General features: G+C 54.0%; 1 protein-coding gene and 1 long non-coding RNA gene across 2 annotated transcripts in view; both read right to left on the bottom strand.

Annotated features, from left to right (window-relative positions):
- The window catches only part of LOC132023243 (uncharacterized), a 39,046-nt gene extending 25,461 nt beyond the window's left edge, over positions 1–13,585 (bottom strand). The window contains exon 1 of the long non-coding RNA XR_009405899.1: positions 13,464–13,585. This is a non-coding gene — a long non-coding RNA (uncharacterized LOC132023243). The remainder of the gene's footprint in view (positions 1–13,463) is intronic.
- Positions 13,586–14,596: 1,011 nt separating this feature from the next.
- On the bottom strand, positions 14,597–26,361 carry ACADS (acyl-CoA dehydrogenase short chain). The gene is made up of 11 exons (XM_059408596.1): positions 25,913–26,361; positions 25,375–25,682; positions 24,053–24,216; positions 17,549–17,698; positions 17,215–17,326; positions 16,652–16,803; positions 16,159–16,329; positions 15,951–16,088; positions 15,710–15,805; positions 15,464–15,520; positions 14,597–15,328 (listed from the first exon to the last, which is right to left on the bottom strand). Exons 2-11 carry the CDS (start codon positions 25,418–25,420, stop codon positions 15,176–15,178), a joined length of 1,239 nt encoding a protein of 412 aa, XP_059264579.1. The 5' UTR covers positions 25,421–25,682; positions 25,913–26,361; the 3' UTR covers positions 14,597–15,175.
- Between the last annotated feature and the right edge of the window lie 126 nt (positions 26,362–26,487).

The raw sequence follows: 26,487 nt of genomic DNA, 5'->3' as shown, positions 1-26,487 counted from the left end.
ATTCTCTCACTGGCTCCTGTCCGTTTACCTTCCTAAATGTCCCTGGGACCCATCCATTTGTCTCCATCTCCTCTGTCTTCACCGTGGTCCAAGATGCTACTGTCAGACCCCTAGATTATTTTAAGATTTTATTTATTTGACAGAAAGAAACAGAGATCACAAGAAGGCAGAGAGGCAGGCAGAGAGAGAGGGGGAAGCAGGCTCCCCGCTGAGCAGCGAGCCCCATGCGGGGCTCGATCCCAGGGCCCTGAGATCATGACCTGAGCTGAAGGCAGACGCTTAACCCACTGAGCCACCCAGGCGCCCCTTACCCCTAGATTATTACAGGAGCCTTCTCTCTGACCAACCCCTCTTCTGTCTCCCATCACCTGCTCTATACACCACACCCAGAGTGATCTTTCCAAAATGGAAATATTCTCATACCACCCCTCTGAGTCAAGTGGGCCAAGGGCTTCCTGTTGCTCTCAAGGTAAGGCAGAAATCTCTCATGTGATCCATAGGGCCAGGGCCACATGGTCCTCCCTGCATCTCTAGGCTCCTTTCACACCATGCTCCTCTCCCCCCACAGGGCATTTGCACAAGCCATACCCTAGACCTGGACTGTTCACCTCTAGGCTCTCTGTCTCATTAATGCCAATTCACGGGTCACCTTGTCAGGAAGCCTTCTGTGACCTGCCATTCTAGCTCAGATTCCTCTATGTTATGCTCTCACAGAACTCTGTTCCTTTCTTGTGTTTTATTTATCCCATTTGGGCTATTACTCGATTGCCTGCCCTGCCGCCCACCATCATCGTCATTATTCTAGAAGGACAGTTTTTTTCCTGTTTTCCCCAATGGCTTGCACAGGATCTCAAATGTACTAGGTGCTATAGGAAAACAAATCTGAATCAAATTATTAACATTTATTGGATCTTATTAATACCTACTTATTGTCATAGAAATCATAACCTTTTAGTTCTTATGAAATATTGAAGAAAACTGCCTCCTCATCTGAAAAGTAGAGACAGCTGACCACTTTCTCCGACTACTGCACAGAAGTGCATAGGAGAAAAAGCGAAACCCAGCGAGGGCTCTGTCTTGCTCACTGCTGTGTCTCCGGCACCTGTCGCAGGTGCTCGGTGCACATGTGTCGAACAAGTACGAACGGAAAGATGAAAGTGAAGACCCTCAAGATATAGGACAAAGAGACAAAGAAGGGTAAAAGAAAAGGAAATCAGAGATTCAGTCAAAAAGAGCCAACATCAGATTCATGGGAATTTCAGAAAGAAAACAAAAAAGAGAGAATAAAATGACCAAAGAATATACTATTTCCAAGAAGCTCAGAACATGAATCTCCAGGCTGAGAGCAGCAGCCAAGCACTCAGCTCACTGGGTGAAAACTGAGCCACATCAAGGCATGTTGCTTTAACATCTCAGGACACGGGACACAGGGAGAGGATGCTACAGATGCTCAGACAGAAAACACAGTTCACCTACAAAGGTTCAAGAACAGAACGGCTCTGGTCTTCTAAATGGTAACATTAGAAGCTAAAAGACAATGCCTTCAAAATTCTGTGAATTTTGAAACTAGAATTCTATACCCTAACTACCAAGGATTAAATAAAGAATGGATTAAAAATATCCAGGCCATGTGCGGCACCTGGGTGGCTCAGTTGGTTAAGCATCTGACTTTGGCTCAGGTCACGGTCTCGGGGTCCTGGCATCAAGTCCTGAGTCTGGCTCCCCGGTTGACAGGAAATCTGCTTTTCCCTCTCCCTTTGCTCCTCCCCCATCTCATGTGCTCACTTGCTTGCTCTCTAATGAATGAATAAAAGTCTTTAAAATATTTAAGATACTCACCATTTTTTAAAAATTGCCTCCATTCATCTTTTCTCTGGAAGCTACGGAAGGAACTATTCCACCAACACTAGGTAATAAAACAAAAAAGAGCCAGGATCCAAGAAACAAGGAACATGGCAAGGAATGTTCCAGAATGATACTGTGGGTAGTGGGTTCAGATTAACCAAAGGAGAAGGTTCGGGGCCATGAAAATGCACCTGTCAGAACACAACTGACCGAGGGCCTCAGCTGCTCGCCTTTAAAGTCCGTGCTGCCGTTTGCCCCAAGGCTACCTCCCACAGGTCGCTCCCAGACAGAGACTGAGTACCACAGGGATTCTAAGGCAGATCCATTCCAGGGAGACAGGGGACTCCTCCAGTGGCTCCGTTTGGCTAGAAAACGCCCTGAAGGCTGTGCTGAACTTTCCCGACACTGCACTAAAGCCTAAGATGCTTCTACCCAAACTTCTCTCCTTCACTTGGGGCCGGATGGCTCACCCAGCCTTCTCCGACTCCCCCGCCAACATGTTCCATCAGAGGGGCATCCCTCCTAATAAATTCTCCCGTTTAGTCCCGCCATGCTGTCTGCTTCTGCGAGGACTCAGCCGATCACAAGCGAAACCAAGAGTGCGCTAAGAGAACAGGCAGTAAGACCGGGGGTTTGAAGCCGTCTCACCAGCAGCAGCAAGGGAAGAGGACATGGTCCCAGCTGGCAGACGGCGTGGACAGATCTTGTCCCCAGTGATGGCTGACCTAGGAAAGCTCTCACCCGCGGTGACCGGGGGCATGTTGTGGTTGGGGAGGAGGGATGCTGTGGCAGCTGTGGTGACGCAGGCATGGGAAAACTATCCAGGGCACGAGTGTGGGGGACAGAAACAGCAGAGTGGCCGTCCGTATTATTGACTGTCTGGATGCCCTGTAGATGCTAGTGAGAAACTGAGTGCTGTTACCAGTGAGAGGGCCTTGAACCTGAACAGCGTATAAGGAGGCTCCTTCTCTTCAGTTACTGAGATACGGTTAACACAGAACGTTGTGTAAGTTTAAGGGACACAACACACCGATTCAATACGTTCACAGATGGCAGCGATTACCACCCAGCGCCCGCTAACACCCGGCACTTGCGGTTCTCTCTAAAGAGGCTCCTACCACCGGCCGCAGAAGGGCAGACGCGGCTGAGTGACAAGACCGGACCTCAGCGTCAGAGCTCGAGACCCGATGCTCAGCCAAGGCAGGTCTGCTCTGCCAAGGTGAGGGGCGTGGTGGGGAACACCTGGAGCCATTGGGTCGGGAGCCCCACCGGTGAGATTCTCCCCGCTCCAGCCCAGACTCTCTGGGCTCGCAGAGGGAGCGCTGCCGCGGCGCTGCCTCTCGCCATCTCAGGTGCCCCCTCAGAAGCCGCCCCCGCCCCTCCTGGCAGCCAAGGCACTACATGTGGTTAAGCCCTAGCATAACCCAATGCAGGATATGCTGGTCCTGCCCAGGGAGCTGAGAGACTCACGTTCTACTGCAGCAAACAAAACTACCCGGGTCTCAGTGGCTTTCAAAGTGCCTCAGTGGCTCAGTCGGTTAAGTGTCCGACTCTTGATTTCAGTTCAGGTCATGTTCTCAGGATCGTGAAATTGAGTCCCACATCAGTCTCCATGCCCAGTCTCTCTCCTGGGGTGCCTGGGTAGCACAGTCAGTTGAGCATCAGACTCTTGGTTTTGGCTCAGGTTGTGATCAAGTCCTGCATCAGACTCCACGTTCAGGGGGGAGTCGGCTTGGAGAGTCTCTCCCTCTGACCCTTCCCCCACTCACACACATTCCAAGATAAATCTTTTTTTTTTTTTTAAAGATTTTATTTATTTATTTGACAGAAAGAGAGACACAGCGAGAGAGGGAACAGAAGCACAGAGAGTGGGAGAAGCAGGTTTCCCGCAAGCAGGGAGCCTGATGTGAGGCTCGATCCCAGGACTCTGGGATCATGACCTGAGCCGAAGACAGATGCTTAACGACTGAGCCACCCAGGCACCCCAAGATAAATCTTAAAACAAAAAATGTTGGGGCGCCTGGGTGACTCAGTGGGTTAAAGCCTCAGCCTTTGGCTCAGGTCATGATCCCAGGGTCCTGGGATCAAGCCCCCCATTGGGCTCTCTGCTCACCAGGGAGCCTGCTTCCTCCTTTCTCTCTGCCTGCCTCTCTGCCTACTTGTGATCTCTGTCAAATAAATAAATAAAATCTTTTAAAAAAGAAGAAGAAGAAGAAGAGCGAACACTTATTTAAAAAAAAAAATAACGTTTCTCTCCCCCTCACCCTCTGGCTCTCCCACCCACCCCCCAAAAAACAAAACAAAACAAAACACAGTGCCCATTTATTATCAGTCAGTGCCCATAGTTTAGGAATCTGGGCACAGCTTAGCTAGATCCTCCGCTCGGGGCCTCACAGAGCTGTGGTCAAGATGGAAGCTGGGCCTGCATCTCATCTGAGACTCAGGGCTGTCTCCCAAGCCCGTATGCTTGTCAGAATTCAGTTCCTGGTGGCTATAAGACAGTTATAAGACAGTTGTCCCTGACAACTGGAGTTCCCCTCAGCTCTTAGGGGCCGGGCAGTTCTGGACATACTTCCCTCACACGGGCCTTCCTCTCACATGGCAGCATGCTTCCTCAAAGCCAGCAACAAAGCATCTGTGAACTATAACTTTCAGTTTAAAAGCTCACCTGAGTAGGTATGGCCCACCCAGGATCAATTCCCTTTTGATTAATTCATAATAAACTGATCTGGGATCCTAACTGCAGTGGTACAAACTTCTCAAGAACTTTGCTAGTCACCTATGTATGTCACAAGGATTCACATCAGTGGACAAGAGGCTCATCCACAGATTGTTCCTACATAATCACATCTCTATTTCTGGTTTCTGCTGAGGTGACTCCAGGGATCTGAGTCACACACGTTATCTCTTCTGAGAAATCTGTCTGGGACCCGCTGACTGAAAAAGTGCCCAGGTTCTTAGGAGGGAGGACACCTGAGCCACACACCACAGATCCCGTAACATCACAGCAAGCACGTAACCCATGAGCATCCCCCCCACAGTCATCCCCCAAAGGAAGTGTGGTTATTGACTTGCGTGACTGTACACTGGGAGGAAAGGGGCCCACCAGATACTAAAGGACTACTAGACACAGGCTCTGAGTTGACACTGATGTCCAGAGGCCCAGAGTTTCATCACAGTGCCCCCTCCTTAGAGTGGGGGCTCACGGGGTCAGGTCCCAGACAGACTCCTAGCTGAAGTCCCACTCACGGTGGGTGCCGCAGGTCTGCAGAGTCCAGAGTCCACAGTCATCGCTCTAGTCCCCGCATGTGTAATTGGCATTGGTAAACTTGGCCATTGAAGCGATGCGTGTATTAGGTCCCTGGGTGTGGAGGAAGGGCTGTCACAGGAGGGAGGCCCAGCGGAAACCTCTGAAACTCAGATATATACACACATCTCAGCTCCCCATCAGGCAGAGGCACCGAACAACCAAGCAGGCAAAATGACTCCGTGAGTCGACATCAGCCAGCGTTCACCACCAGCCACCCCAACGCCAGCACAACAGGTGCCCCCAACAGCATGGCCTGTCACTTATCGAAACTGATCTAGCTGCTCTTGCCGCAGAAGGCCCAGCAGGTCGGCACCAGAGACCAGCACTGCGCTCGCATTATGGCGCTGCGCCTTCAGAAGACCACGTGGTAGCAAGTCAACATGGATCCCTCTCCCTCCTGGAAGGGCTGGTGGCTCGTCCTCACAGGGACAGATGGCTACAGAGTCGCCGCCGTGCCCGTCCCCAGGGCTGGACGGCATGCCCGATGCCCGGGCCGGGAGATCCCACACAGCAAGCCCGGCGCACAGCCGTGAAGCAGGTGCAGGAGGGCGCCCACCATCCTGTGAGCCCCTGGGAGGGGTCACATTCCAGAAGCAGACTCACAGAAAACTCCAGGGGCCTGAAGGCACAGCTCAAAGGCAAGCTTAGCAAACATTCTCAAAGGACAGGTGCTACCTGTCAGGACACTGGGTTTCTAGTACATCAGGCATGGCTGTCTAGGTCTGAGTCTGCGCAGGAAGGACACATGGTTCTCAGAACGAAGACTGGGAGCAGGAGTTGCCCCACGTGCCATTTTGTGCTTCTCACCCCACAACTCTGGGCTCTGAGGGGTTGGAAGTTACGGTCACCAAAGGGGTGACCACTGTCATACTACCATTCCAGCAGCTGCCGGGCAGGTGGATGTCTGAAGGAACGCAGCAGGAGGAAAAGAGGATCCCGCGCAGGCACAGGTAACACCAGCAGGAGGAGGCTGTTTTCACACGAGGAAGACGGGAAACAAGGTGCATGGAATCCAGGTGACCCTCCTGGACCCCTCCTGGCATTCTGCCCTGCGCCAGCCCGGAACAGACCTGGGCCAAGCAGGCTCCGCCCACCAGGAAGTGCTCAGACCCTTCGGAGATGAAGGTCGGGACTCCTCCACCAGGCAGAACCGCCAGCACATGCCAAGGTGACCACAGGGGGTGAGAGGCACGGGGAACGGACCGTGGAGGAGAACGAGGAGGAACGCAATTGCAAACTCAAAGTCAGCGCAGCGAAGGGAGCTGCAGTTCGCCTCACAGACTTCCTCCTTCTGAATTTCCCCAGAGGAAGGAAGGCCCCCGAACCGCAGAAGTGCTGCCCTGCACACCTCCGGAGAGAAGCAGGACCGAGACACGCCTCACAGGCCTCCAGCACCAGGGAGCCGAGCTGACCAGCAGCGCCAGCTGCTAAGTTTCGAACCGCACCCTCTGGTTTCCGGGGAGGCTTTGCCGGCCATGAACCCCTCCCAGTCCAGGACACAGGACAGCCGGGCTACTGAGGCAGAGGACCCAGGACTCCTGTAACCGTTGATTTTAGCTTCAGGATTCCCTAACAGCTTTGCAGAGACTTCCTGCAGGTGCACAGCAATCCAGGTTGCTTCCGCTCAGCCTTCTCTTCTGCTCTCCCCCACTTGGTGTGGTTACAGCTCAGCCTGGTGGTCAAAATCAAGAGTTGGAGGCGTACCCAACTGAGCCCTCCCAGTGCTCCTCAAAACACATTTGAAAAATTTGCAACCCAGGTGCACCAGGCTCAGGTCATGATCTCAGGGTCCTGGGATTGAGTCCCGCATTGGGCTCTGTGCTCAACAGGGAGCCTGCTTCCTCCTCTCTCTCCCTCTCTGCCTGCCTCTCTGCCTACTTGTGATCTCTGTCTCTGTCAAATAAATAATCTTTTTAAAAAATTTGCAACCCATTCTTCATTAAAAAGAAAAACCTCTTCCTAAACTAGAAACACATGGAAATGTTCTTCGCTCACTAAAGGTTCTACCCAGAAATGTCCGACAAAGAGATGTGAGACCTAACGGCGACGCATCTGAGGCCTTCCCAGTAAAGCAGGGGCGGCCATGCAGCGTCAGTGCAACGTGCCAAGAAAAAGAAAAGAGGGATGTCACATAGAAAGGATCACTGGCAGTGATGACTTAGCTTTTCTGAGTAGGCAATCTATTCAAAGAGCTGACAAGAAAGCTCTTCAGCATAACCAGATAAACACACAGAAATACAAGAACGTCAACGACATCAGCCATCGAGGATTTCTGAAAAAAAAAAATAATGGAGGGCTTCTGGTTTCGACAAGCGGGAGAACTGGGGAAGGCTGCGAGCCCCGCCTCAGCCGGGCTCAGAATGCTCTCGAGGTGAAAGGCGCGCACGCGGCATTAAGGAACTCCAGTGTGAAGAGCACCAGAAAATTCCTGGGAGCGAGGGTAGTTGACACCAGGGATAGAAAGAACCACAGCAGCCCAGAGAAGAGTCAGGAGACACCCGTGGCAGGGGTCCTGTGACCAATCCTCAACTCCGGTGACCCACTAGAAGGCCTGGGCGGACCTGGTACCAAGTTACCTCACGGCTAAGGTTTGTTGTTGTTGTTTTTTTTAAGAATTTTTTTTTTTAATTTATTTGACAGAGATCACAAGTAGGCAGAGAGGCAGGCAGAGAGAGAGGAGGAAGCAGCCTCCCTGCTGAGCAGAGAGCCCGATGCGGGGCTCAATCCCAGGACCCTGAGATCATGACCTGAGCCGAAGGCAGAGGATTTAACCTGCTGAGCCACCCAGGCACCCACAGCTAAGGTATCCTAAGCAAAGGATATAACACAGAAGCAGCAAGAGAACGATATGCACAGGTAAGGCCCTGAGAGGTCAGGAGCAGACCTTCTGTAAGTGTTGCACAGATTTTTTTAAATTTTATTTTTTAATTTTATTTGAGAGAGAGAGAGAGAGCCCAAGCGGGGAGGGGAGGGGCAGAAGGAGAGGGAGAAGCAGACTCCCCCCTGAGCAGGGAACCCACGTGGGGCTCCATGCCAGGACTCTGGGATCGTGACCTGAGCTGAAGGCAGATGCTTAACCAACAGACTGAACCAACCAGGCGCCCCCCAGATTTTTTTTTTTAGATGAAGTGCTTATTTTTAGACCAAATATATTTCATAAAAAAACCCTTTAAGGGGTGCCTGGATGGCTCAGTGGATTAAAGCCTCTTCCTTCGGCTCAGGTCGTGATCCCGGGGTCTTGGGATCGAGCCCCACATCGGGCTCTCTACTAGGCGGGGAGCTGGCTTCCCCCCCTCTCTCTCTGCCTGCCTCTCTGCCTACTTGTGATCTCTGTCTGTCAAATAAATAAATCAAATCTTAAAAAAAAAATCCTTTAATATGCAAACCATAATCACAATAGCATTCCCAGAGCCAGAAGGGAATGGGGAATGGCAGAGAGTACGGCGGGGGAGGGAAGGTTTTCAGGGTCCCTTCTGCTTCCGTAGCCTGTGAGATTAGGAGGCCTTAGCGGAGAGCAGATCGAAGCAGCCAGAGGCCGGGGGTCCTGACACCATCACTGAGAAAGAGTGAGCAGAGTCAAGCCCCTCCAATGTGACATCTCCCCACTGTGGCTGCCTCCCGGGACAGCCAGATTCAGCTAGGAGGTAAGGGGGGTGGCTGTGACGGACAGCAGAGTCAACAGTCATTCCTCAGCATCCCACAGAATGTACCCTGGGAACAGAGTCTTTCAGGCACCCTCAGTGCAGCACAGAGAAGCAGCAGGTGCCCAGGGAAAGCCACTCAGGTCTTGGAACCCAGAGCTCTGGTAAGACCTGGACATGGCACCTTCCTGCTACATGAGTAGCAGTGGTAAGTGAGACTTGGGACTCCCAAACAGATACCAGCCGTGCGACACAAGCCCTAAGAGTCATGTTAAATATCCTAACATCTGATCATTGCAGGGCCTAGGGATTGTGGAGTACACAGTTTACTCTGCCATGATGCTATACCCAAGAATGTCGCAGAGTTAAAGACAGACAAGGACAAAGGCTCAGTGAGTGTTATACAAACCAAATGATAAAAATCCCACCTCCAAGGGTGCCCAGGCAGCTCAGTGAAGCCTCCAGACTCTTGATCTCAGCTCAGGTCTTGATCTCAGTATCGTGAGATCAGGCCCCACCTCCTATCACCAAGCACTTTATGGTTTAACTTAAGAACCTCAAAAAGAAAAAGAAAAACAATGGAAGGACTTCTAGAGATAAAAAGCAGATAATTTATAACAGAAAAGGAAAAAAATAGGGCCAGAAGCAAGAAGACAAAGATATTCTGAGATTTCAGAAAAGTTTCTATACAAAGGAGCTCAGTAAATCAATCTTGGATAAAGTCCTTCAGTAAGAATATAAATAAGTCCACAAGAATGTGGAGATGCATGAAAATAAGAGAAACCGCCTTGATCATTCACAGTGACTGGGAAGGAGGGAAGGGGAGGTAGAGTCTTGAACAACCCTGAACCAATACACCAGAAGTGAATGGTGGGGTGGGGGGGATTGGTAGAAGAGAAAGGAGAGACCAGACAATGAGAGAATGCTCCAAGTTCTTTACCTGTCTTAAGAAAGGATGTAGATAGAAGTTAAATAAGTTGATAGGAAAAATTAAAAATAATTACTGATCTAAGTTACCTTAACCAGCAGAAGAATAAAACTAGAATGCATGCATTTTAAAAATAAGAAAATTCAATGTATTCAATAAAAGACAGAAAGGGAAAAAAATGAAAACAAAATAAAATGGAAAGGGGAAAATATAAAATGGCAGAAATAGGTCCAAATATGAAACAATTACAACAGATATAAATGGGTTAAACTTGCCAAGCAGAATGGGGACCCAGATTTGGGTAAAGTTGGGGTGGGGGGGAGATCCAATAAAAGGTTTTCCAGGGAGACGTGCTTACAATAACAACGTAAGGCTGAAAACAAAAGCAAAAACAAAAAGAAATTTTATATATTGGGAAAATACGAACCAAAAAACGCAAGGGTTCCTCAAGAAGATAAACATAGTTACTATATGACCCAGCACTCTGGGGTACACAGAACTGAAAACATAGGTTCACACAAAAACCTGTACACAAATGTCCACAGCTGCATTATTTGTAAGAACCAAAACAAAAAAGAAACAACCCAAACGGATAAATAGGAGAGATTATTTGGCCATAAAAAGGAATTAAATGCTGACAAATGATATAACATAAATGGTCATAAAAGGCCATGCGGGGCCTGATCCCAGGACCCTGGGATCATGACCTGAGCCAAAGGCAGAGGCTTTAACCCACTGAGCCCCCCAGGCGCCCCCAAAACCATTTTTTAAAGTATTTATTTATTTATTTAGTGCAGCTTGGGGGAGGGGCAGAGGGAGAGGGAGAGGCCCTCACACAGACTCTCTGGCAAGGGCAGACTGGATCCCACGGCCCTGAGATCATGACCTGTGCCAAAATCAAGAGTCGGACACTTAACTGACTGAGCCACCCAGGTGCTCCTGCAAAAGCATTTTAAAAAGTGGAAGCCACACACTATAGGAGCCTTTGTGCAACTAGACAGCTGACAAATGATTAGCGTCTGAAATACAAGCCATGAGACAATTCCGAATCAACCAGGGAAGGAGCAAAGGATGGGAACGCCCTTTCCCAGCAGAAACCACAATGGCCAATGTGAAAAACAAGTGCAAGAACAACCAAGGAAATGCAAGTTAAAATCAGTCAGGTGGAAGCAGCAGCGTGAAGTCAGTGATACTGAGTGAGGGTTGCACTCCAGCGCGGCTGGAAGGGGCGAGCTGACCCATCTGCTGCGGAAGGCAGCTTGGCGATATCTGGTGAAGCTGAAGAAATAAACAGCCCAAAGATCATCAAAGACCACTTCTACTTACATACTCAAAAGTTGTCTCCTGTGACCAAGGAGACACATTCCAGAATGTTCTCTGCACCACGGTTTGTGTCAGTGAAAAGCTGGAAATTTTCTAAGTATATTTATACAATGCAGCAATCAAAATAAACAAACTAATCTATCAAAGTGGAAAAAAGAATTTTTTTTTTCCTGAAAATAGAAGCTTTTTTTTTTAGTATTGAGTTTTTTGTTTTTGCTTTTTATTTAAATTCAATTAGCCAACGTATAGTACATCATTGGGTTTTGGCGTAGTGTTCAATGGTTCATTAGTTGCATATAACACTCTGTGCTCATCACGTCAAAAAGAATCTCTTAAACAATACTTGGTTTTTTACCAAAAAAAGTGACTTAGGGACCCTGAAGTAAATCTCGATACATTTCAAATAATTTAGATAATCGGGAAATGTTCTAAGACCACAATGCACTTAAGGTAAAAATCATTAAGAATGGGTACGGAGTTTTCTTCTGGGGTGATAAAAGTGTTCTGGAATGAGATAGTGTGGAAGATTACACACACTATACATGTGCTAAATGCCACTGAATTGTACATTTTTGAAGAAAAATGGTGAATTTTACATTATGTGTGTTTTACCACAATTTAAAAAAAAAATCAGTAACAAAAAATACCAAGGAAAATCCCATGTTAATACTCCTCCTCTCAGTAACTGATAAGTCAAAGGAGAAGAATACCGAAAGAATGAAAATACAATATATCAAGGTTTTGGAAGTTAAGCTAAAGCCATGCCTAGAGAGAAATGTAGGACTTTAAATTCATTTATTAGAAAAAAGACTGGAAAAATCCATGAACATTCAGCCCAGAAAGCTGGAAAAAGCACAACATATGAAACCCAAAAATAGAAGGAAACAAAGCGTCAAACGAGATAAAACTTAGAACCACAATACCCAAAGTCAGTAAAGCCAAAAGCCGTTTCTTTTTTTTTTTTTTTTAATTTTTTATTTTTGATAACCCAGCAATTGCACTATTGGGTATTTACCCTAAAGATACAAATGTAGTGATCCAAAGGGGCACATGCACCCGAATGTTTATAGCAGCAATGTCCACAATAGCCAAACTATGGAAAGAACCTAGATGTCCATCAACAGATGAATGGATCAAGAAGATGTGGTATATATACACAATGGAATACTATGCAGCCATCAAAAGAAATGAAATCTTGCCATTTGCAACAACGTGGATGGAACTAGAGCGTATCATGCTTAGCAAAAGCCGTTTCTTTAGAGACACTGCGAACACTGCGAAACCTCGCCTTTATTCGGAAAAGGGTAACGGAACTAACAATGGAAGTCAGCAGTGAAACCGGACTCCCCCACGTTCTCACCGCCAAAAACACGACCACGAAGCCATAGCCAGTCCTGGAGAAACCACCAGAACGAGGCGCAGCCTGGGACCCAACCGGCCCGGCCACTTCCAACACGCCCGTGTCTGACCCACAGATGCAGTCTGGGAACCTGTCCTGGACTGAAGGGGACAAGAGACCTCTCGCTGCAACAATGGACCCCCCGACCCTGAAAAACAAAACCGAGAAAGACCTAGTGACAACGTACAAGTGTGCAGGCGTCGGCAGCTGGACCCCCCTGGGGGGGAACGGCCCGGCGTGGTGAAAGCAAACGTCCCGGGCCTTAGGAAACACGCACGGGAGACTGGGCACAAAGGGACCGGAGGTCCGAGACCTGCTGCAGCGGTTCAGCCGCAGACGGACCCAGGGGCGGAGGTCAGCCTTTGGTCCTACGCTGAGGGGCTTCCACGAACGGAGGCCGCTCCTCGTCAAAGCCAAGACTCTGGGAGTCTGCGTCCCCGCCCCGCGACAGCTCCTGGAGGCACCAGAGTGCGGGCTGGACGCTGGCTCGGCGCCCGGGGACCAGCGCCGGGCAGGATACTCCAGGGGAGCAGATCCCCAGCGGCGACTTGGAAGGCAAGCCGGTCCCTTCGCGCGCAGCCCTTCGCCTTAGCGGGGGCAGGGTTCGTAGGCGGGGCGGGTGGGCCTGAAGCCTGAGCGGGAGGGCTGGCTTTCCAGCTCGGCTACCTGGCTCGGGGTGCGCTCCCTCTGCTCGCCTCTGAGCCGCCACATCACCCGCGCCCCACCCCCACCCGGACGGACGGCCCAGGCCCCACGAACCACTGCCTGGGAGCCCGTGCTACCTGGAGGAAGGGGTCACAGAGCCACCCGAACGCCCCCGCCCGGCAGCCCGTGGGGGTCAGTGGCTCAGGGACTGGGTGTCCATCTGCCTCCCAAGTGGCGTAGGTCAAACTTGGTCGCTCCTGGGGAGAAGCCCCGAATCGCACCCCGCACCTTCGGCTTGCACCTGAGCCCAGGGCGGCGACCGCGGCGGGTGCCCGCGGAGGGTGTGAGCTGGGAGCCCCTCGGGGCGCTCACCTGTTGCAGGAAGAGGCTTAGATCACCCGGACATCCGCGGGCCGGCCTGAGCTGGAGCGCGCGCACGGAAGCCGCGAGCCGCCGCGGGTGCGTCTTGTTGGCGGGACGCCGCACCTGCGGCGGGGCGGGCCGCACGAGGGCACCGCCCAGCCGCGCAGGGGAGACCCCACCTCCAAGCCTCGCGCCACGCGCCTCTGGGCGTCCGGGCCCGGGTCAAAGGCAGGGCCCCAGGGGAGGCGCGCGGCTCCCCGCGACGTCGTCCGCCAAGACCGTCGAGGATGTTCGGCGCCCACGTGATGGGGGCTCCAAATGGGTCACGTCTCTGTCCCCAAGTCTCTGAGACCTCACCGCGATGACAGGCCCGCTTCCCCGCCCTGCGGAGGGCTGACCCCAGCTCCCTTGAAGTCTCTCTTGCTAGGTTTCTCTTCCGGCTGCCTCACCGCATTAGGTGGCAGTCGTTAAGAGTTGGGCTCCGGATTGGGGGGGGGGGGCGGCGCCTGGGTGGCTCAGTGGGTTAAGCCGCTGCCTTCGGCTCAGGTCATGATCTCAGGGTTCTGGGATCGAGTCCCGCATCGGGCTCTCTGCTCAGCAGGGAGCTTGCTTCCCTCTCTCTCTCTCTCTACCTGCCTCTCCATCTACTTGTGATCTCTCTCTGTCAAATAAATAAATAAAATCTTTAAAAAAAAAAAAAAAAAAAAGAGTTGGGCTCCGGCTCTAGGGGCATCAGGTCCCTGTCATCAGCGAAGGCTGTGGAGGCCCCATGTCCACCTTTCCGCAGCCGGGCTTGCAGGCCTGTACGGCTTTTCCCAGTCCCCTAGAGCCCTCTGCAGCTGTGACGCACCCTCCCTCCCTGCTGCTCAGGGGTTGGATCCACCCGCCCTCCCTGTGCAGTAGTCACTGTCCTAGACCCTCACCCCTGCCGGAGGACCCAGCTCTGTACCTTCCTGCAGGAAGGTACTGGTGCTGAAGCTCTCCCTCCAGAGGGATGCCCCTGCAGTCAGCCATGCTTGCGCGGGCGCGCTCGGACACACACACACACACACACACACACACAGACACAGGTGGCAGCGGTCTGAGAACACACTATGAGACCACGTCCCCTCCCCAGCAGTGCCCAGGGAAGGAGACAAGGACCAGGGCACAGGTACATTTTATTACTTAGTTTCCACAATCGATTGTCCTCAAGAAATTCAGACCCCTTCTACTCATTGATAATTTATGAAGAACCAGCTAATGGGTTCCAGGTGCTTCGGCCGGGACCACCAGCCTTCCCTAAACCCCGGGCATTCTGTCCCCCACCCCCAACATTCCTCCTCCTGACCCCTAAGCTCAGGGAAAGAACAAGGGCAGCCAAGAGGCTGTCCCACCTGGGTCTCCTTCTGAGAAAGGAAATGGGGGTCCTTCCCAAGGCCCCGCCTCCAGAGGCCCGGTCCACTTGAAGACAACAAGGCACAGGTGTGAAGAGGAAGCAATGTCAAAAACCTGAGCTGAAAATGGGGCCCCTCACCTTTCCTTTCTCACAGACTCGGCCCCAGGCGGTTAGGTCTGGGGTCGGGGGGAAGGTGAGGAGCCGGGTGGTCCTAGCAAGAAGAGGCACAGAGGGTCCCGGACCGAGCATCAGGGTTAAGGCCTCGTGGCTCCTGCCTCCTTTGCGGTGGTCCACAGGCTGGTCTGGCCCCCGAGTGGGGCGTCCCTGGGCCCTGCATCTCGGCTCAGCTCTGGTAGGCTCTGAGCAGGTGCCCGGCAATCACCAGCCTCTGGATCTCGCTGGTGCCTTCGTAAATCTCGGTGATGCGTGCGTCGCGGTAGTGGCGCTCGGCTGGCATCTCTGTCACGTAGCCCATGCCTCCCAGGATCTGGATGGCCTACCGGGGACAGTGGGGTGTCAGGGGCAAGATCGGCCACACGGGGGACCAGCAGGGGAGGGGCCGCTGGCCCACTTCTTACCACTCAACCTTGGGGGCCCCCTTCATGCCCCCTTCGTGCACCAGGACGCTCACCTGGTGGCTGATGGCGGTTGCGGCCTCCGATGCAGCCAGCTTGGCCATGGCCGCTTCCTAAGCACAGGGGACGGTGGGGTCAGACACATCACTTTGGGGAGGAGCTGCCAGCACATGGCCCTACTGCAGGGCCTCCCCCTGCGGCAATAAACCCACAGGCCCAAGGAACTGGAACCCCAGCCACACTTCCCCCTCCGCACACCAAAGCTCCCGGCCGCACCTGAGGAGACCCTTCCCCACAGGCACCTTGGTGAAAGGCTTCTTATTATCCTTCAGCATTGCAGCACGCCAGGTCAGCAGCCGGGCACTCTCCAGGGCCAGGGCCATGTCCGCCAACTTGAACTGCAATGCCCCAAACCCCCGTGGAAGTCAGTGGCTGTCCCTCCCTCCCAGGAGAGGAGGGAAGAGGATGGAGAACCCAGGAGACCCAGAGAGGAAAGGGCGAGCTGCCCCCTTTCCAGCATCCACGTGAGGCTCCCCTTGTTACCTGGATGCCTTGGAGCTTGGTGAGGGGCGCCCCAAAGGCCCTGCGGTTCTCAGCGTAGTTCACGGCACAATCGAGGGCAGCCTGGGCGATGCCCAGGGCCTGGGAGGCGATGCCAATGCGCCCCATGTCCAGGGTTTGCTGTGCAGAAGGCCCCGGTCAGTGGCTGGCCAGCTGGGCCCCAGGGCCCGGGCCCCAATGCCAGGCTCACCATGGCTATCTTGAAGCCCATCCCAGGCTCGCCCAGCAGGCTGTCCTTGGGGATGCGACAGTCCTCAAAGATGAGGTTGGCCGTGGATGAGGCCCGGATGCCCAGCTTGTCCTCCTTCTTCCCCAGCGTGAGCCCAGGTGTCGGCATGGGAACCAGAAAGGCACTGATGCCCTAAAAGGCCCAGACATGGGCAGTGACGTTATCAGAGACCAGCCTCGGTCACGCCCCTTACTCAAGGGCACCAGACCCAAACTAGACCCTTCCCGCCACCTCCCTCAAACCTCAGCCCTCAGCCCAGGGTATCCTCTGCTGGCTGCCCGGGGGAAGGTACAGATGGGCCTCAGGCCACCAGCAGGCTAGAGAGGGAAAGGGGCAGCCCCAAGGGGTGTGAGAGCAGGAACAGCTCCCCTGAGCCACGGTGGGATTCACATAGAGAGGCTTCAAAACGTCTACAGCCCAGAAGTCTCACCAACCCTCTCCCCAGGGACCCCACCTTGTTCTGCAAGGATCTGTCTGTGCTGGCGAAGACCACGGCGGCGGAGGCCTCCCAGGAATTGGTGATCCAGGCCTTGGTGCCGTTCAGGACCCACGAGTCCCCGTCTGCTCGGGCAGTGGTGGAGGCGGCTCCCGCGTCACTGCCGTTCCCTGCCCCACACCCAGATTCAGAATCCACTGCTTCTGCTCCCAAAGGGCGCTGCCGCCCGCGAGCAGAGGACCATCCTTCGCCCCCAACTACAGCACAAAGACCTTCTGACCTGGCCTCCAAGCAATGTGGCTCCCAAGAGTGAGCTCCTGGGCCACACCAGCTGCCAGAGCTCTCAGAGACTAGTCCAATGGCAGGGTGTGGGGGGGCAATATACCACAGCAGGGCATCTTCACACCCAAGGGATCCCAGAGTCTGGAGTGGACCATGTGATCCTGGGCACCACCACCCCCATCGAGGGCCTGTGCCCTCATGTCACATGGCCTGGCTCCTGCCTCTGCCCCAGCTCCAGCCCAGTCTGTCACTTTGATTCTGTGCCGGGGACCGGGGCCAACCACGGTTCCACGTGGTACCTGGTTCACTCAGTGCAAAGCAGCCAATTTTGTCGCCACCGGTAAAAGGGGTGATCCACTGTTGCTTCTGCTCCTTGGAGCCAAACTTCAGGATAGGCCCCAAGTAGAGGGACTGTGGAGGTGGGAGAAGGGGTAGGTGGCTGTTCAGAGAGGGCCTGCGGACCCCACTCCAAGACCTGTTCTCTCCAGGGCCCGACCTGAAAGAACTGAGCCCAGAGAGGTAGGGGGCTAGGTGCCGTGCCTGGAACGCCAGGACACATGGCCTGAGTGCCCATCTGTCCCTAGGAGCCTCCCTGCCACCTGTGAGTCCCGGGACCCAGGAGTGGGGACTCACGTTGTTGACGCTCATGATGACTCCTGTCGAGGCACAGCCCCGGCTGATCTCCTCCATGGCAATGGCATAGGCCAGGTAATCGAGGCCGGCACCACTGAACTCCTCAGGCACATCCATGGCCAGAAGCCCCAGCTCACCCATCTTCTTCACCTGGCCACAAGGACATCATGGCAAGGGTAGGTGGGGGCCAGTGTCCAGCCCTCCCAAGTCCAAACCCTCCTGCTCCTGAGCCAGTGCCTGCAGAAACTCGGGCCATGTGGCCCCATCCACCCATACCCTGAACCTCACGCAGATGCTGAAGCCCAGCCTCAGCTCAGGTCTGCATGATGCAGTGGGTATCTAAGCTGTTCTGGCACCACACTCCACACTGGCTCACCTCTGTGTCCACAGCCACAGCCAGCAAGCAGGCAGAAGTCACAGGAAAACTTCAGGGGCCCCCAGGGTAAGGAGCAGGACAGCACAACGTCATATACACCTTCTCTCAGCTCTACACACATACTCCTGCCTCCCCACCACAGGGCCTTTACACGAGCCATTTCCTGTCAGTAATGCCCTTTATCAGCTAGTTGTTGTGGTCTCCTTCCCTCCAGATCTCAGCTCAAGCCTCATTTCTTGCAGCTGCTGTGTCCCCTAACCAGGCGTTCTCCCAGAACCTGTGCCTTTCCAGCGCGGGGCTTATGCGACTGGAAGTTCACACCTGTCACCCTGCTGGGTTTGGTTAAGATTCTCCCCCCTGACCATGAGGGCAGAGACTGGTTTTTTCTTGCTGCAATACTTGCAGTGCCCATGACTAAGTGAACGAATGCTAAATGCTTGGAGTCTCTGATGTGGAACCACAGCTGGGTGCCTACTGTGCACCCAGCTCTGCATCTGAGTCTCTCCAGAGCCCAGACACATGGAGCAACCTGCTTGGGGCCAGAGCCTGAGAATAACGCTACCAGACCGCAGCCCAGGCGGTGACTCTGGGGTCGCAACCAGCTCCATCCCTCCGACCTGGGACAGCCTGCCTTCTGGGGGCCTGACACGGACCACCCAGAACATCCTAAGCTTCACAAAGAAGCAACTAAAACCAGCTGCCTGTGGGGAGCAGCAGAGGGCAGGGGAAGAAGGATGCCACAGCTCTCCGTGAGCCCCTCGCTGTCACTGGATTGCTGTCACTGTGTTTTTTGTTTTTTGTTTTTTTAGATTTTATTTATTTATTTGACAGAGAGAGAAAGAGATCACAAGTAGGCAGAGAGGTGGGCAGAGGGAGAGGAGGAAGCAGGCTCCCCACTGAGCAGAGAGCCCGATGCAGGGCTCGATCCCAGGACCCCAGGATCATGACTAGAGCCAAGGCAGAGGCTTAACCCACTGAGCCACCCAGGTGCCCCCTGGAACCGTGTTCTTACACAAGTTGACTTAAAAGAAACTAACATAAGAATGTTCACAATATTTTCTCAGTTTTCTTTAATTAATAGGACTTCCATGATTACAGGTGTCGCACCCCCTCGGCAGAGCAGCTGTGACAGGGAACTGCTTGCTGAAGGACAGAGAAAATACGTGCAGTGCAGAGCCTTGATGCCAGCGCAGTTGGGGTGAGTCGCTCACAGTCAGGAAGCGGCTGACCAGGGCTCACTGGGAAGACACTGACCGCGACAAGGAGCATGTCCATCATGGTGTGCAGGCCCCTCTATGAAATTCTGAAATTCTTACCCTTAGCATGGGGGGGGGGGGGGGGGCCAGTGGGCAGGCAGGGTGCAGCCGCCCACCCGCCAAGCAGGCAAGTGCCATGGCACCCTGCGGCCACAAGAGGGCAGATCCGGGTGCCTCTGCTGGGGATATTAAGTTAAAGATCTTGGATTACCCAGGGGGACCCAGGGTCATCTCAAGGATCCTTATGAGGGGAAGAGGGAGACAAGAGGAATAAGAGGTGACAATGGAAGCAGGGCTCAGAGCGACCAGAGTGCTGGCTGGAGGGGGGTCACGGGCGGGTAGCCCCGCAGGCCTCCACATGCTGGAAGGGGGAAGGCCCTTCTCCAGGGCTGCCAGCACGCTAATTTCGGTCCATCAAGACCCACTCTGGATTTCCAACCTCCAGGAAGTGTTGGATAATACGCTCATGTTTTAAGCCACTAGTCTCTCGTCTGTGGTCGTCTGTCACAACAGCAAGAGGAAACTGACAGAAATCGGCTGAGGTGGGACACCCGAGTGACTCAGTTAGTGAAGCGTCAGACTCTTGGTTTCAGCTCAGGTCACGATCTCAGGGTCATGGGATCAAGCCCTGAGTTGGGCCCCATGCTGGGCAAGGAACCTGCTTAAGAGAGAGAGTGAGTCCCTACAACTCTCTCTCTCTCTTAAAGAAAAAAGGCGGGGGACTCAGAGGTACCCCAGATGTGTCATTCTGAGGATCTCTAAAAAGCCAAATACTCCGTGGTGACCACAGCTGCAGCCGGAGAGGGTGGGCCTGCTCAGAGACATGGCAGCCCATGGGCAGAAAGCACCCCAGCCTGCAGGGGAGCCGAAATTCGAGAGGTCTACACAGCACCTTATCTCAGTCCACGCAGGGGTGCTCACGGGGCCTGGTGCCAGCAGGAACATGGCCTCAAACCAGAACGGTCAGACCCACCCTTCAAGGCAGCCCACAAATGCAGGCCAGGGAGACACAGCGTCTCCTTGGGGAAGGAGCTGCGGGGTCAGGAACCTGGGCCACACTGCACCTGGCGCTGGAAGCACACGCCGGCCTCGCCAGGCACCTCGCTGGAAGGCTGTCTCTGGCCTCCTGGCCAAACTGTTCCACGCTACTGGTGCCACCGAAGCTCCTCTTCATCCCAAAGCCCTCTGGGTACAGCCCTGGAGTAAAGGACGGACTCATTCCACACCCCACAACTCCACTTTCCCCCAAGAAACAAAAAGGGAACTGAAATCCACAGGTGGGGTGCAGGGAGCTCCCACAGAGGTGACACCTCCGGGACACAAGGAAGCCAGAGCTCGGGGCCCTCTCCCCTTGACCGTGCCCTACCCCCCCGCCCAGGCTCTCCTGACGGATCACAGCAGGAGCTCACTGCACCCCGACCAGTCACACCCCTCAAGGGTCACCCAGGTCCGTTCTGCCCCTGCTATATGCCACCAGGGTTTGCCTGAAAAGACTCCAGCGCCAGCTTGCTGGAGGGCGGGAGCCGGGCACCCCCCCCTACCCAGGCCTGGCGCCTGGTCGCAATCAGCTCACCCAGTTTTATCAGTGATGCCTGGCTCTGCTCTTCCAACCTTTCTACTCAGAAAGCCCAGGGGCGCCTGGGTGGCTTGGTCAGTTAGGCATCCAGCTCTTAATTTCAGCTCAGATCATGATCTCAGGGAAGAGACGACAGTATTGAAAACATTAAGAGACCAGGGACTAGATGTAAAGCAGCAGAAACAGAAAGAACATGCGTGTCCCTCCCGTCGGGAGAATGTTGAGCAGGCACTTCCCAAAGAAATGCGTCTGTAAGGCACTTCTAGCGCTCACACCTTCACAAAATCAAATTTATCCAGAGTTTGCGTAAGCTCAGCAGAGACAAAACTGATTCCCTTCAGAGATTCCAGTGCCCTCACTTACGGGAAACTTGCCTCTTATTCAAGGGAAAGAAGCCCCATCTGCAGCCGCCTCCAGTGTCCGCTGGTGGCAAGTGCTACGTGTTGGGCCAGACCCGCCACGCAGGGCCACCTCGCCCCCCTGTTCAGTCAGCAACCCGCTGCTGACTGTTGGGCCACTTCCCAAGGGCACTGTATGTGCAGACAGGGACATGCGGCAGGAACAGGAAGCTGTGCCAGTAACAGCACACAGCGACCTGCTGGGCACATAGCCACTGGGTCGTGGGTGAGGAACGGGCTGCTCCCGGGGCACACACAGATGAATTCGCTTGGGACAAATGGAAGGTGGCCTTCGGACACATTTCCAGGGAGTAGTTAACAAGATTCAGCGGGTAGGAAGAAGAAAATGGGGTATGGTTCTAGAAGTTCCTAAGCGGCTAACTGGATCAGGGAAGCACCATCACCGGAGAGAGGACATCAGGAGGAAGAGCAGGTCTTGCACCTGGTCTAGGAAAGCTATTCAATAAATAGTCACTGAATGAAGAAGAAACGTGGCTCAGTGTTTTATTTTGTTTCATTTTTAAAGTAGGCTCCACACCCAGGATGGGGCTCGAACTCATGACCCTGAGATCAAGAGTCGCATGCTCTACTAACTACTAACTGAGCCAGCCCCTCGTGGGGCTCAGTTTTATACAATAAATATACATCCCCCACGTACTGAAGGCTGGTGAGTACAAGCTCAGCTGAAACACCATTTTATTTCTTATTTCCCTTTATAATAAAAAAATTTTATAAATTTTCCATAGTTTCCTTTCTTCTTTTTTTTCTTTTTTCTTTCTTTCTTTCTTTCTTTCTTTTTTTTTTTTTTTTTTGTTTGAATACAGAAAAACTGAAGCTCGACTGAGGTCTCCAAACCAGCAAAGCAAGCAGAAATTGGTACTAGCCTTCCACCTAATTCTTGGCCTGCCTCCCTCAATTCTTCTCCCCTTGAATATTCCCCCAAAAACCCACTTTTTCTGGGAGGAAGGGGTAGATAAAAAATTCTTCAGGGACGGGGCGCCTGGGTGACTCAGTGGATTAAGCCTCTTCCTTCAGCTCAGGTCATGATCTCAGGATCCTGGGATCGAGCCCATCGGGCTCTCTGCTCAGCGGGGAGCCTGCTTCCCTCTCTCTCTGTCTCTGCCTGCCTCTCTGTCTACTTGTGATCTCTGTCAAATAAATAAATAAAATCTAAAAAAAAAAAAAAAATTCTTCAGGGTAAACTACTAGAAATCACTAACCAAGCACCTACTCTAGCCCAGGCAGGCCACCTAGGTGGCTACTGCACAAGAAACTTAACCTCTAGCTTCAGTTTCTTCATCTGAACACAGGAGATACTCTAACCTCCCCAAAGTATGGTGCTAAAGACGGGATATTCGAGCACCCAGAATACAGCAGCCCCCAAATGACAGCTAGTCCTGTTCTTACTACCGCTGCACTGGGAAACTTAGGTGGTCTATTATCGAGTTTGGCGACCTGCCACATTAGCTGGTGTCGAGTTCTCTGACCCCTCTGCCAGCCGGAGCCCTGGACTCCCTTCTGAGCCTGGGCGCTCAGCTGCTACAAAGGAGGAACGGAGGCCAGGGTAAAAGCACAAACCCAGGTTTCAGTCTGCTGGAAGGGACGAGGATTAACCTCTGGATCCCATCAGCCACTGAGACAAGAGTCCGGGGGTGGTGACAGGGGTGGTGACAAGCTCAGAAGATGAGGCACGACTCCTCCCTAGGTCTACAGCCCAGGCAATTCAAACAGGAGCCGCCTAAGGAAATGGAAAAGCAAAGCCAGAGGAGCAATCCCAACCCACGGGAAGGGGGCGGGGGGCTGTCGCCACAGCCTTCGCCCTCCACACCTGTGTCTGCCATGGCTCCGAGGGGTAGCCTGCAAGTTCCCAAGCCCCAGGAAGCCCGAAGGAGAATATAAAGCCAAAGGACCAGTTCAAAGGAGCTTGGAGGAAGAATCTGTTTCTACTGCCAGCGTTCCTGTCCAGAGCAAATCTACGTCTGTCATCTGAGTAAGAATTTCAGGAATAGCACAGGAAAAGTAAGTCAAGCCATCTGTCTTTTGGTCGGAGAAGCCCCAACACACAGCCATGTCTCAGGCAACTGCTCCAGGGGCAACGTCTCGAAACTCATCCTGCTTTTCCATGGCTGCTCTGCTTAATCCCATCCTCTGCTCACAAAGAGACCGAGTTTGGTCACATCTCCCTTAACGCACTGAACGATGATGGGAACGTGCCAGGTGGGGTCACGGAGGGCAGAAGGGCAGTTTAAGCCCTTGACCGGAAAATTCCCAACTAGAAGAGGCCTTCCCTGCCCACCAGCCGGGCTACTGGACCAACCACGTGGAGAGTGGATGGAGAAGATGGTTCTGGAACCAGCCAGGCTTGGGATGTGCATGGGAATCAGATGTGCAGGTGAGGGTGTCCTCAGGACCAGCCGGGATGATGCATGGGGATAAGTGCTCCACACCCGGAAGGTACCAGCCGGTGTCAGTGCCCAGAGCGCCACCTGCCCACCTCACTCTGAGCTCCCCGCGCATCACCACACTCCCGGCACAGTCCCCAAGACGCTGTGAAACAACGCAGTATTTTCTAAGCTGGAAAAGGGGTCCCAGAGCCCAGGAGACATGAAATGGCAACCAGAAAACTCTGGAACTCCTTAGAAGGCAAGCAACTTGTAAGCTTAACCATGGCCACCAGCATGATGCCCAGCCACCCTTATTATTGTTATCGTGGAAATTAAAGCCTGGGCTATGGGCCTCGTGCAGGATGAAGGAAACCTCCAGAGCATCTTCTGGGTTCCAGGACCCGCCTTAGGATTCCTGGCTGGGAGTCTCTGGGCATCTAGCGGTGACTGTCACCGCTAATCCAGCAGCAGCAGGCAGACCACCCTAGGGGGCTGCTGCGGTTGGAACTCTCACCTGGGCCGTTGGGAAGCGATGCTCCTTGTCCACCTGGGCCGCAATGGGAACCAGCTCCTTCTCAGCAAATTCCCGGCAGGTCTGACGCAGCATCTGGTGCGTCTCAGGCAGCTCCACCGACTGGTAGATGGTATGTAACTGACGGCAGGCCCGAGGACGCAGAGCTGCCGGCAAGAAGAGCAGGTAGTAGTGAGAGGGGGACACTGGAGGCCCTGCTGCATGATCAACATAATGGCCATCCCGTGACTCGGTGGGCCTCCCCCAGGGATGCTTTTGCCCCCCCCCCACTAGCCCCCACCCCCAGGACATCTGGCAGTGTCTGGAAACATTTCTTGTAGTTGCAGCTGAAGGGTGGAATGCTGCTACTGTGGAGGGGGTAGAGGACAGGGATATTGCCTAACACCCTACAATGTACAGGGCAGACCCCACAACGAAGAATTACCGGTCCAAAATGTCAAGCACGCTATTTAGAAACCCACACCAGCTGAATGCTTCCTCGAATTGCAACACGCTTGCTCCACAACTCACCCACCCCATCTTCACACCCATTGTACTAAGACCACAGCTTTGCTACTTAGGCAAAGATCTTAACTTCACTGAGCCTCTGTGCCTAGAAAACCTGGCCGCCAGCAGTACTGAGCTCCTGGGGGTGGGTGGGTGGGAGAGATGCTGACCGAGGTACTCAGCACGGGGCCTGGCAGAGACAGCTCTCCGTGGGGGTCCCCTTACTGTTGTCCTGCAGGCAAAGGAAGCCCTGGCCACGTGTGTCACTGCTGCTACAGCGGGAGAGAAATAAACCGGGAAGGGTGCGACGGGAAATAACCAACGAGCCTTCACAGTTCTGAGCGCCATCTGACAGGCGCTGTGCTGAGTGTTTTACACAGCCTGGTCCTTGTAACAAGTCCACGAGAAGAGTGACACATACTGGGACCATTTTACACACGGGCCAAATGAGGCGGACGGGCCGAGCGTCTCGCCCAAGGTCACAGACACCGAGTCTGGGTTCAGTCCCAGGCCTGGCTCAGGAGGAGGGGCGCCCCTGAGCCCTCAAGGGCCGGGAACTTGCAGGGGTGGGGTGTGAGGGGGCAGTGTGGATGCCTAGGCGAGAGCGGGGCGGTGGGCGCGAGTGGAGCGGGAGCCGGGGCCGCGCAAGCGCCAGCAGCGGCCCAAGTGGGGCAAAGGCCGCGCGTGCTCCAGGAAGGGGTGCCGCCCTGCCGCCGCTGCCGCCGCAGGGGAGAACCCGGCCGCCGGGACTCGCTCCCGCTCGGCCAGCCCGGGCCACCCTCGCCCCCCCAACCCCGGCTCCGCAGGAGCGCACTCACCTCCGCGGCTAGGGCCGCAGGCCCGGGCGAGCAGCGCGGCGGCCATGGACGCGGACACGGCGCGGGGATTCTGCTCGCCGACCTCCCGCGGGAGCGCACCGGTTCCGGCCCGCGGGGGCGGGGCGGGGGCGGGCCGTCACGCCCCCTAGCCCCGGGGGCGGGGCCCACCGCCGCTCCTCCCGGCCCTGCCTCCTTTCCCGGAGCGCAAACCGCGTTCTCCCAGTTCGCTAGGTCTCCGCGGTCCGCCTTCATCCTTTCTCAAAACCCGCGGACGGTGGCCCATCTCTCCTAAAATCCAATTCCGCGACCTAAAATAGGATCATATGACCAACCCGCACCTACCTCTCTTGCCCCGAGCCCACCGTCCCCTCGCTTTGCTCCAGCTGCAGAAGGCAGCTCCAACACCCTGGCTTGTTCCTGCCTCCGCGTCCGCGCAATCCCTGTTCTTCTACCTGGAAAGCTCCTTCCTTCCATCGAGGTCTCACTCACTCTCGCTGAGGCCTGCCCTGACCACACATTCTCCATCCCAGCGTCTTACTTGTTCCAGCGTCTGACATCTTCTCGACTGTTCCCTGTAGTCTGTGAGCTCGGAGAAGTACAAGGTCTGCCCTGATGCTCACTCTTCATGCCCAGGGAACTGGGTTGCCTGGGATGGGATATCTCTCTTCTCCAGAAGTTGTGCAGGTGGGGTGGAAGTGTCACCCTCATTCCACTGGCGTCCCATCTGTCCCCCCACCTGTGGGGTAGAGCCCATTTGGAAGCACCAGGCACTGCCCCCAAGCATTTGGTCTTTGGCATCCTTGTCAAGACCGCTTCACCCTCCACCTTCCAGGAAACTGGAAACTCCGGTGCCCTGACAAGGGTCTTCCCTCAGCACAAGCCTGAGTCAGACTTCCCCACCCTAACAGGCATCCCTCTATCTCTGTCTTTATGCCTCTGTAGCTCAGCAAGGCTCCCGTCCCCAGCACTGACGCCCACGCCAAAATTTGTCTTCCAAGACCTTGCTCTCCTCCCCGAGATCAATAAAAAGATGCAGCAAAGCCCTTTATATGTTACCTCTCATTTTAAAAGCAAGCCTCTAAATCCACAGTACTTAAGACCCAAACAGATGGC

Source organism: Mustela nigripes, chromosome 8 (assembly GCF_022355385.1).
Source record: "Mustela nigripes isolate SB6536 chromosome 8, MUSNIG.SB6536, whole genome shotgun sequence".
NCBI classification, from domain to species: domain Eukaryota; kingdom Metazoa; phylum Chordata; class Mammalia; order Carnivora; family Mustelidae; genus Mustela; species Mustela nigripes.
The sequence above is the reverse complement of the archived record's forward strand: the minus strand, read 5'-3'. Positions and strand labels throughout refer to the sequence as shown.